The sequence below is a fragment of the Ambystoma mexicanum genome, chromosome 7p, assembly GCF_040938575.1.
Source record: "Ambystoma mexicanum isolate Mex_15411 chromosome 7p, UKY_AmexF1_1, whole genome shotgun sequence".
Classification (NCBI taxonomy): domain Eukaryota; kingdom Metazoa; phylum Chordata; class Amphibia; order Caudata; family Ambystomatidae; genus Ambystoma; species Ambystoma mexicanum.
In genome coordinates, this window is record NC_090939.1 from 274,194,363 (window position 1) to 274,206,798 (window position 12,436).

General features: G+C 46.4%; 1 protein-coding gene across 1 annotated transcript in view; it reads right to left on the reverse strand.

The window, feature by feature from the left end:
• Nucleotides 1-12,436, reverse strand: part of SYNJ1 (synaptojanin 1) — a 1,805,713-nt gene that overhangs the window by 497,573 nt on the left and 1,295,704 nt on the right. The window contains exon 21 of the mRNA XM_069636346.1: nt 6,887-6,965. Within this exon, the coding sequence (XP_069492447.1) occupies nt 6,887-6,965 (79 nt within the window). The remainder of the gene's footprint in view (nt 1-6,886; nt 6,966-12,436) is intronic.

The window sequence follows — 12,436 nt, forward strand, 5'->3', positions numbered from 1 at the left end:
CCGGCTTCGCCAACAAGGAAGTTGCGGTTGATTACTCTGGTGTAGATGACCTAGAGTGCGACGAAGGCAGCTTTGTAGCCGACAGTGATCAGGTCGGAGAGGAGTGCTCAACAGACTTGGAGCTGGACCTCAAGGTAGATGCTTCCTTGGGGGGATGAAAGGGCTTCCGTGCTTCTCCCGCCCCACCTCTCCCTGGGTACCGACCTTCGTGGAGGTCCGGTACTTGTGGGATGACATTGAGCCATCACCTGAGGCTTCCTTCTGCCTTTTCCAGCTTTCGTTTTGGTCGTCGTGCAATCTGTACCTCTTACTTGAGATGGTTCGCTGGGCCGTCCTGCCCTGCCGTAACAAGGCATGACTTTGTACCAAAGCCGAGTCAGAGGCCTCACCGGCGTCTTCCAGCCCAGCGATGAGACGGCGGTGACGATCCTTCAGCGTCTTGGACGAGAAAGACTGGCAGATCTCGCAGTCCTTAATGGCATGTTGGGGGCGAAGGTGACGGCAATAGAGGCATTCCTCGTGGTGATCCTCCAAATAATTGTTCTTCAGCCCACAACAGGCACACGCCCTGAAAAGGCAGTTTCTCGTGGATTCCGCCATGAGGTAGGCCCAACTGTCTAGCTGACTTGTCTTCTACGTTTACCAGCGGCGGGAACGTTGGACAAAGGTCTCGTTGGCACTGCGTTGCCGGTCATCTAACAATTTTGAAGAAAACACTTCTTTTTTGTAGAAAATGCAAAATTATCATGTGTGTATATATATATATCACGTGATGAAGCACTCAGTTGAGTATGAAACGGGTTGTGTGTGGGTCGAGCTCATGGGCGTCCTGCCTCTGTTTTTTCTACTGCCTTCCAGCCGTATTTTTTTATTGATGTCTTTTTTTGTATGACTCATTAAATAACTTTCAGACCTTCACTTTGCTGTGAGCTGTGTTTCCTTTTTCCATGGACCCTGGCCTTTCAATCGGCCGCGGAGAGTGCAGTTCGTTTTTCCTTTTCATATATATATATATCGTAGAAAATTGTAGAAGATTTTAGAGGACTCCCACACTAACGTGTGGTAAAAATCTTAATATGGCCGACAGGGGAGGAGCTAAGGGAGTGTTTTCTATTGGCTATGGGCAGTATGACCCAAAATGATGACTATAGAGCACTAAAGTGACTGAAATTTCAGTTTAATTTAAACTGCTCTATTTTACCGAGGATTCCCAGCCTGACGATGTGGCATATTCACAGCATGTGAATCTATGAAGGATCCAACGCTGGAGAAGAAGGTATGCATCCTTGAGGTCTAGGGAACACATCCAGTACCCATTTACTGAGGATTCCCAGCCTGACGACGTGGAGTATTCAAAGCATGTGAATCTATGAAGGATCCAATGCTGGAGGAGAAGGTACGCATCCCTGAGGTCTAGGGAACACATCCAGTACCCATTTACTGAGGATTCCCAGCCTGACGACGTGGAGTATTCAAAGCATGTGAATCTATGAAGGATCCAATGCTGGAGGAGAAGGTACGCATCCCTGAGGTCTAGGGAACACATCCAGTACCCTGCGCAGAGGGACTCTGCTTTGAGCACAGGAGTAATCATCTTGAAGCGTTTGAGTGGTAAAGACAGGTTGAGAAATGACAGGTCCAGGGCTGGGGCCAGCCTGATTGTTCTTGGGTACTGAGAAAATACTGGAGTAGAAGCCGGAGCCCCTGTCTGACTGAGGAACCAGCTCCACCACCCGTATCTCCAAAAGAGAAAGTATCTCCTGTAAAAGAGCTGGGGACCATATCTGAAGCAGAGGGTGGTAGAGGAAGAGGAAGACTGAAGCATGTGGACACTATAAAGAGGATCCAAGGACTCTCGAAACAATGCTTCTAGATGTCCTGAAAGAGAGCCAACCAGCCCACTACAGGCGAGCTGTGCTCCCTGACTGGCGCGTCGCTATTTTTTGGTGTATAAGGCAGGAGTCAAGGAGGGGGAGTGGAAAAACCGTGCAAAGTCCTCTGCTGCTTACTCCTGTGGTCACTAGGCAACCTGCCAGGCCTCCGTGCACCACAGTCTCAAAACCCCTTGAAGACTGTGAAAGCACGATGTTTGAAGTCGGTCCTGCCCTGAGACGGAGGGAAAGACTTCTGCTCAGGCTTAGTCAGGATGGCCAAGGAACTGGTGGTCTGTGTAGAGGTCTTCTTCTTTGTCAACCCGTCACCAGAGGACGAATGAAAAAGATCTGAGCCCTCAAAAGGAAGATCCAGGATTCTCTCTTGCACATCAGAAGAGAATTTAGTGGCATGCAGCCACGCCGTGCATCTCATCTCGACGCCCAGGCCTAGCCCTCTACTGGCTGTATCGATGTGGAGACCAAAGACTCCATGTGGCCCTGCACAAATGCCCGGGCGTCCGTCTGGCCGGCCTTAAAGGAGGCCTGCCTCACTAGAGGGAGGTCGGGTAGGCACTCCCCGAACTCTCGCCACAGTTTGTTTCGCCGCGGCTAGGAGGGTGTCAGCGTTAGCCTGCTGCAAATGCAGCCCCGAGACGAGGTAGCAACGTTTGCCAAAAGACTCAAGGGCCTTATCCTCTATGGACAGACAACTGCAGGCATCCCCTGCAAAGGAGGACGAAGACAATGGCTTACAATACAAGGAAGCCGCTGACACCACTGAGGACTGTGGCTGGGGTAGGCGGCTCCCCCATCTGAAAGCCTGAACCAGCTGTACAATTTCTTGTTCATCTGGGCATTGGCCGAGGGCATCTCCCAGACCTTTCTCGCCACTTGCAAGACATCCTTCTGGAGGAAATGCCTGAGCGGCTTGTGGCGTGCCTGGCCAAAACCTCTGCTAGCACCCCTGATTCCTGGGGGGCTTCTCCAGCTGGGGGAGCCCCAAGAACTCTGCAAGGCCCATAAGACATCATGGGCATCATCCCTGTCATCACCCCCCCCCCCTTTCTAGACAGAGGGGAGTCCAGGTCCGGAGCCACCAGAGCTGGAGGCCCCCCCCATGATCTGGACTCAAAGATAGCTGTGGATTCATTGGCTGTTGCTGAGTAGGAGGCATTGGTGGTACAGGAAGAGGCAGAGTTTGAAGCTCCGGCAGTGCCTGGACCGAAGGAGGAACAAGCAACGGCACTGGAAGCTTCAGAGAAACCAGAGGAGAGACACGAGGCGGAGGCCTAGGAGGCACGACCTGTGGGACCACTTCCTTGACTATACACTTGAGGAGCGCCGTCATTTGCAGGGACCGCATGAGAACGAGGAAGTGCTAGAAAAAGTGGTCCTCGCAAGCCGCCGGATCTCGAGGGACAAGGCCCTCAGCGGCGCTGGGCCTCTTTTCCTGATCGAAGCGCCTAGGCGCCTGTGGCGTGTAGCCATAAGGTTGCGAGGGGTAGACGTAACCCTGCAGAGGCCAACCACCTGTACTGTAGAGTCTGCCACCACTTCCCGAGACAAGGGGACTGGAACCTTCTTGCATGGCCCACTCCGTGGACGAAGGACCGGTGAAGCCCGAATTATGAATCCAAGATGGCTGCCAGCCTAGCATGCTCAGCCACTTGCTTGTCCGTCATTTTGGGGCCGTGCACCACGCCCTGGGAAGGAGGACGTGAAAGCTCTGTGCCACATGCTGGATCAGACATGGAAGGGAACTCCTTTGCCCTCGAACCTGAATCAGAAGTGTCAACCTCAGAGATGGCTCTGGTAGGCTCAGAGCTCTCGGCCTGCTGGCTGGTAGCCGAAACGCCCTGTACCACGACCTCGGAGGTGGGTTTGATAGGCTGGGCACCCTCAGCTACAGAGCTGGTAGTCATGCTGGATCATGCTGCGGACTGACTCTGGGAGGTAGAACATGACAATCCCTTGCCCACTGGGGCTGAAGAGGAGGACAAACTTGATTGCTCCTCCATGGACCGCCCAGTAAAGCTCCTGAGCCCCTCTGCTTGGGAGCCGTTAGCCTTGTCGGGCTCAGGTCTGTCGACAGAGCGCCTGGAAGAGCCCCTGGGCCCCTTGACTTGGGAGCCGGTAGCCTTAACGGCCTCAGGTCTGCCAGAACCAGAATCCAAGGTACCCTTTCCTGTGGAAACCCCTGGGAAGGAGTCTCCCCGCTGAGGAGCCATTCTAATCAAAGGGCCTACCTTGTCTTGATGTGGGGTCCTGGAGACCAACTCTTTAAGATGATCTGGAGGAGAAGCGTGGAAGATCTTCCTCCAGCATGAAAGACGATTTTTCAAGGCCCTGTGACCAAGAGCGCTACAAGCTGCGCACGTGTCCCAGCGGTGATCAGGCCCTAGGCACTCAATGGGGGTCCGAGGCCGGGAACGAGCGTGAAGCCTCTTGCAGTTGACATGCATCAAGGGAGGTGAAGAAGATTAAAAAAAAAAAAAAAAGAACGGGGAGCATGCTGAAAGTTTAAAAAACTCTCTGCGCCTAGCTGCCAGGTCCGACACTGTACGTGTGGAAAAAGGGACAGAGGTGAGGTGCCAGAGGGTGGGGCCTCGGGAGGGCATTGCCACGCCCGGGTCCGCACCCCTGCATGCTGGACTAAATTTAAAGGTGAAGCTCAATTTTACACTGACAAAGGTTCCGGTAAAGTCCTCATTTTGGGTCTCCATGTTGGGGGAAGCCCACAAGGATAGAGGAAAGGGGATGGGACATAATAGCAAGGAGTGTATCCATTCTAGTTGTAGCATAATGAGTTCCAAGAGGCTACATGGACATCATTTAGGGTTTGCAGGGATCTCAGCAACTACCGTCAAGGTTCGGCTTAGCACCTCTAGTGAGTGTAGATGACATTTTAATCATCTTCTGCTCATGAGTGGAGATGACATCGATTTGTGCACTGCTAGAGAAAAATTGAGGAAATTAACATTAAATGTTGCTGTGACTTAGTGCACAGGAACGTGTGTACAATGAGATAAGAGAGAGGGGGGCAAGACCATCAATACTTTTAAAGACAATGATAACAATGTGAAAAAGAAGGTGAGAATCGAAAGGAAATAGAAGAGATGGGAGGATAGAAGTATGGGACAGGAGAGAAAAAAGGAGGTGAATAGCAATGTAAGTGTAGCGCAGAGGTGTGAGATAAAAGCAATTAGCAAGGAGGAGCAACAGTCAATGCAAGATAGAATGAGAGAAACAATGAGTTTAGCAGCAGAGAAAGATAAAAAGGGGCATGCGTGACACATTTTATAGAGATGAAAAACAACAGACCCAGACATGTGTCTGTGTGGGAGGAAATGAAAAGGGGGTTCAAAGAGTACGCCTACGTTTTTTGCAGAAGGCAAGAAGACTATAGAAGACAGGGGAAAGAACAGAGATGGTGGCGGTAGAGGGGAAGAAAGAAAAGAAGCTAAGTTTTAGCAGAGTTGAGGTGAAGTAAGTGTAAAGTTGTACATGGAAAATTCAGCCTCTAAATTCATTAAGAATGAGAACATATCACCCGGGCTAGATCGCTTTAGTGTTTATCAAAACATGCCTTAAAACCTATCAGCTAAATTAAGATCTAGCTGGGAGATTCCGGTGTCAATATGTCGCCCATGCCTGGATAATCTTTCTGGGGTTTAGTTCGGCACGTTCTAAGACTGTCAATATAGACATTTCTCAATTAACTGCACAGCACAGTGACATGCAGAGAAGGCAATATCACACAGCAACAATCATGTTTGCATGGAGAAGGGAACGGTTTTACTGTAGTAATACAATTCCCTTTGGAGTTATTAGAGCAAATGCCATGGGGACAAAAGAAGGGCCACTTCCGGGACCCCAGGCATTTCGATCAATTTAACATCCTTGGTGGGTTTGTAATCTTTGCAAGATAGCAATGTGGGAAACCGTTTCCAAAGTCTGTGAAGGGTTAAAATAGTGTTGGGCTTCAATGCTATAAATCAAGACTGATGGTCATGCAATGTGCAAGATTCTCTTTTATTAAATGTGTTAGGTGACTGATTTAATTAGTTTGCAATGGGTAAAAAGGTGATGGGGGTTCAAGTCAAAAACTCACTGTGGTTCTTTGATATTGCCATTTGTTTTGTTTGTTTGTTTGTTGTTTTAGTGATGGTGTGACTTAGGCTAACAAGTGTGCTGTGGACCTTGCCTAGGTAAAGGACATGTTTGCAAATTAGGTCAGCATGTGGGTTAGTTTAAGAAGTGCTCCATGATAATTGGGCTTTGCAAGGTATGGCTGGTGCTTTAGAGGCCTTCATGAGTGTTTACTAATATTATTGTATTTCTGGAATGGGAATTTGAATCTGACAGAGTATGGGTTAGCGTGGGTCTAATTTGGGGATGGAAGGTGGTGGTTCAGAGCCAACTATGCTAGTTGCTCTGGTCTTTTCGTTTGAGAATAACGTCCCCAGTGCTGAGGCTAGCCCTTGAAAATGATAACAAGACTTATGTAAATGGGGCCAACAGTTTAATTATTTTAAAACATTTGGAAGTCTTGTTTGCGGCTTCAGAGATTATGAATGACTCCATTGCTTATTGTTGTTTTTTTACTGCTGACTTTGTATACCAGTTAGGGATTAAAATAGTCAATTGTATGTCATTTCCATTTCTTGCATTCTCATATTTCATAATGAAGGTTTTTAAAGAACCATTTGGTGGTGGGATTTCACCAATTTCTATCCTTAGGGGTTTCCCATGAGACCACAATTACTAAACAAACAATTTCTTCCTTTGATTTTTTAGTTAAAGGCCTTAAGGAGTGTCTCGGTGTGTGTAGCTAATAAAAGCAGACTAAGGCTGATTGGAGCCTCTCATACCTAACACTTCATATCCGATAACTCATTTTCAAATGCAGGGTTGATCTCTTTGGGAGGGTCCCTTGTTTTCTTCAACTCTTATAGGATCAATATATAAAGATTTAGAACAAGAAATAAAACATACTGCTGTTTTTGCATTACCTCATGTCCACTGATGCTTAGAACATTCAACGCAGAACCTCCTTCTAGGAACGTCACCCACATTTTGTCTTCCACAAACCTAGAAGACATTTTAATCAACCAGCTTAACTATTATCATCATTGTTTCTTTTGAACATTTATAAACATAAATCACTGCAAGTTAGTCAACAGGTTATAAAGGTTACCTTCTACTATAAGGGACCAGTGTGAGAGAAAAATTACAAACAATATGTAGATATTTTTTTCAAAAAATAAAACATTGCTCCATATATGTGTCCATATCATCACCATTGAGAAATTGTTTTCAAGTGCAAAATCCAGGTTGTTTTGTCTGCAATGTAAAAGACTCCCATAAGGTCCCACAAATGTATTTCAGAACACAACCAGCATCGACATCAGGGATCCCATACAGGAAAGACTTCGACCAAATGAAATAAGAAACAATATGTTCATTTCTACTGAGGACACAGAATGTAGGTGTAAGCCCGATACACAGCAATCATCTACCACAGTTTTCATACATGGCCATACCAAGGTTAATTCACATTGTGTCCCTGTTTAAAGTGAGCCATCCGCCTTCAAAAGAATTCAACACTCTACTCTCCTGCAGACAAAACACTATGCAAAAATGTGGGGCTCTCATTTGCAAAAGGAAAAGACAAAACAAACACAAGATCAAGTGAAAGACTAAGCATACCCGCCAATAGCCTTCCAAAGTCTTAACGGGGATACATTGAACATTTACATGTTAGGCACTTTATAGGGTGAAAGGCTTAACGAAACCTAAATAAAGCCCTTGTTACAGTGATACTTAATGTGATAGCAACTGCAAACTCCAAAGGGTATGCCATAAACAGAAAGGTCCAGATTCACAGATCAATGAACATGTAAGTAAAAGAAAAACTCCACAAATTGTGCATGCCTCAATCACAAAGGGCAGCTGGGTAGCGCCTTTCTGGATTTCTAATGCAGAAAGTCTAGAAAGTGTATGAATTCATGGGTGGGACCCTTTTGAAACAGGATGCAACAAAGTAAGACACTTTGCCCCACTGGGATGTTTGGAAGTCTTTCAATCGCATAATGTATCAGCCTGTCCAATTTATGGGGAGACTTAGTTTTTGTTGGCAGAATGCTTGGAGGTAAACTTTTGAACCAGAACAAGTAACCATACTTTACAATACTCAGTATCTATTTGTGAATTGGGATGCACTGACAAGCTGTTAAATTGCTGGGAATGCTTCCACCCCCGACCAGAATGAAAACATTGTTTTAAGGCGAAATACTGCTGCTGCAGATGTTGGCTTCCCCTCATTTCAGCCTTGTGTTGCACTTCTGTTTCTGTACTCCGATTTCTGTTCAACTAAATATTGTTGGTATAGCTACTCATAGGATCCTTAAATCAGCTTTTGGAAGTCTCTTTTAAGCCTGCGGAAAAAATGTTTTTCAAAATTCTACTTTCCTTTGGTCAAGGCCTAACAATTATTCAGCACTGGCTTCATACTTGGTCAGCATCATTTCCTCTTCGTTGTAGGCACTGATGAGTGCTGATCCAAAGAAAACCGCAAAGGATATTATGCAGGGCATCTACATTGAGACCCATGAGCCACAGACATGATGAAGTTCTCAGGGATAGTTTGAAGAAACCTACATTCGCAGACAGCTCTGCCACAACTTCTGTCAAATCGCAGTCCCAAAGAACCTTGTAATAATAGAAATGTTTACCTAAAGAACAAACTAATAGCAAACCACTTAAAATTCAGGAATGCACTAAATTTCAACAAGCTTAAGTCACATGGTGGTACTGAGATTTAGGCTTCTCACGAAGTACTGCTGAATTCAAATATACGCCTAAAACAGTTATTGAAGAGAAACGGTAGTAGAATGCTAGAATCTACATGGCTGAAAAAGATACACATATATACCCATCCAACCAGCCTCATACCTTTCCTACTATTGTTTGGACCCTCCTCATCCAACTTTATTTACCTTTTGGTGCTTCTAAGTGCTTCATGTTCTGCATTACGCATGGTACATATTACTGCTAGGAAAGATTTCTCTTATAGGCAACTTCCCCTCTATGTTCTATGGACCCCACACTTTTTGCTTTTGTTTTTAAACCTGTCCTGACTTCGCTGGCCTTTTGCTCATTTGTCATGGGGAAACTGATCAGTCCTTCAGCCCATCAGTACTGGGAAACAATTTTTCCCTTTTGTCTTGTACTTTTTACCTGTTTTGGTAAATTTTCCAACAGTGCACACATCATCTTACAATGCAGTGCAGTGCATGGGTATACGTTTGTATCACTTGTCATTCACACTGGGATTTTTGGTTATTTTGTTATGTGCCTAAAAACAAGCTGGTGGCAGCAGTTGCATGGTTACCATTTGTGCAGTACTTTTAGGGTGCACATTTACGCTTACCGTGTCTGGCTACTAAACGTGGCTAGTGCACTAAAATGGGCGTGCCATCTTGCTTCTTTACCTTCTTCCTGCCTTCTCAAGTTAGTTAATCCCTAATATGACCATGCATTTGCCTGGGAAAGCTGCTGTTTTTGCGGGCTAGTGGATGCCATTTGTGCCATTTGTGTATAGGCCCAGGAAGTGGGTGGCACTGTCTGGTCCCATTCCACAACAATGGTGCCTGAAAGTCTGGTGTGCATGCATGAGTTAAACCCACAACGGTCCCTGTTTGGACCACTGCTGGCTGAGTGAGTGGTGATGATCCTCACCATTGGTGGGCTGGTTTTTTGACATGAGCCTGGATTTGGGTTAAGAAGAGGACGCCTGCAGCCATTCCAACAGATCAGCGTTGGAGCCAAGTATTCTGTGTAGCTGTGCAGCCAACTGAAGTACCGTGGACGACTCCTGAAGAGGCCTGGTGACCTATCCTGCAATTGCCCCGGTTAAGCCCTGATGGACTACTTGATCTGAGAAGGCCCTCTGCGGTGCTTTGAGCCTTGAACTGGTGGGGCCAACGAGTCTCAATGCTTTTTGGTGCTCCTGTAGCTACAAGCCCTCTGAATCATCCTTGCACCACCAGGGGGACTGACCAGCTCTGAATAACGCTTTCGAGCCAGAAGCCTTGCCGTTCCGTGTTTTCGGCCAGAACTCTGGTAGTCGCCAGCTCCTTCTACAAATCACCTTCCTGCCAAGTTGCAGATGCCTTCCTGCCAGGGTTCGGCTTCCCAGCATCAAAGAATCCTGTCCTGGAAGGTCTTCTTCGATCGCGAGTGGAGAGACGCCTGCTAGCGCCCATGTGCTGTGACTGTCCCCGGAACCGGTTTTCTTGTGTCTGGTAGAGTGTCCCACAGAGGCCTGCATCGGTGCCTGCTGAATTTCTTCATTGGAAAGGGCTGCACTCAGCTCCTGGACCAGACCGGAATCCATCATGCACCTGCAGTGCCAGGGTTTCCTCTACTGGATTGAATGGCGGCAAAACCTACCTCCAGTGACTCCCAGTTGACCTGCCTAGTCACTTGGGAAAATCGGAGTAAGGGTGGTGAGCAATCACAATAGTTACAGCCACCCCTGTCTCCCCTATAATAAACCTTAGAACAAACCTTTGTTTATTCCATTGTTTCACTTTTTAAACGTTTGTTTTAAAAGCTGTTCTAAAAGATAGAAAAAGCATTTTACTTACCTGTAATATCCTTGAGAAGTCTTCTGGAACAATTTTGGCCACCACAAGCACCTTTCCTACCTTTGTCCCCTCTATAGAGAAGAGGCTTTTGTGACTTTTGGGCACAAGACCCCATTCAACATAGGGACTGGACTTATAAAGTTAGGGTATTATTCTTGTGAACTGGTTTTCCTTACTGCATCATTACATACCTTCTTTTCAGGTGGTTAAGTGAATTGTAATAATTTCTACAAACCAGATTGTATATGTGTTTGATAACGGAGCATTGTGTGATAATATTACCCGCTTGATTAATTTTTCAAGGTTGTTTTGGGCCTATAATAAATTAAGTATTTTTGTACTTACCTGCCTATGTAGAAATATTGTGTGCTTCACTGTGTGGACTCCCAGGTTCCCCTGCTCACTGTAACTAGGGTGGCCTCCTGAAATCTGTCAACCAGGTCAGATTTTAGATATCCATCCTAACAATGACCAATAAATAAATCCTTCACTGTGCAGATTATCTGGTTGGAAACAAAAAAGTAATCGCCTTAGTCACACCAAGAAGGTTTTCTCATCTATCCTCCAGAGGGTAGGCTGAAAAGATTTGTACGGATTCCCAAAATCTCTCCACTCCGACCTACACTTTCTTTCCCTCCTTAGAATTAGCGCATTCCGCAGGCTGGCACTCCCCCCCCCCCCCCCCATTTCCCCACTCCCCTGCACTTCTTGTTACTGCACTTGCACAATATGAATGACACAAGACCTTGTAGGACCGTTTTAGTTATTATTCTTCCCTGTTCCCCACTCCTTTTTTTGTCTTGTTACGCCTTGAAACACCTTTGCTGTATAGGCAAATTATAAATACCCAATAAATAAAGGACATGCTGTATGTGCCAAAAGGCACTATTGCACAGGCTGCCCTCTTTGTTGTGGCTGATGCTGTGCAGGCCTTTTTACCTATACACTCTATTGACCAATGCTTCTTGTCAGGATAGACTGTGTAACTGGACGCATGGGGAGCAAGAGGGGAATGCCTTTCAAATGGATGTCACACCACTAGGCATGCCAGGTGCATCTAATAAACAGAGGGTCTGTAATAGGGGTCCTGGTGCCTGTCATATTATTGGTGGAGGCAGGTGTGAAAAATGTCTGCATAGTAAGCTCAAAAAGGCTGGAAGGGGTCATTGGCAGAAAAAACCTTTATGCTGCAAGGTCTTTTGCAGAAAAGAGTTTGTATTGTTGGGCATTACCACAGTCCACTTAGTCACATTAGTGAAGACGAACATGCCATCAGCTGGCAAAATATTAGGCAGAAAAAAGACACGCAAGTGGGGTAAATAGTCGACCCCATGCGACTTCAAAGTAATTTGGAGCTTTGGTACGACCAACCTAGGAGGAGCTAGTGGTCTTGCAGGACTTGGAGGAATGCACGGCATTAATGATGTTCTGGCCCTTTTTCTTCTGTACCCCATATGTGGAGGGGCTCTTGCTACAGGACTTGGTGCTATGACCTATGCCTGGCAGGATCCTTTGCTTCTCATCATAACCCCTGGAGTAAATAAGCCATCCTCATTGAGCTCAGCCAGACATACTGGGGTCTTTGGCAAGGGACTCTGTACTTTTGACATCACAAATACAGTTCTCCATGACAAGGCCAACTTTGTTGAGTGACTGTATGTCAAACTGAACAGTGAACAAGCTTCAATGGTGGACCCCCTACGCAGAATACATACAAGACATTAATATAGTCTTGACGGGGAGACTGACTCTGGCACTCGAAAGGAGGCTGTAAAACTCAAACTGTGTTGCTGCTTACAGTTAGAGTAAATCCCCAGGGGTGGCAGAGCTAGACACAATGACCAAGGCCGTGGAATGAACTGACCAGGCCTTTTGCAAAGGCTGTAAACCTAAACTGAGAACTTGGAAGGA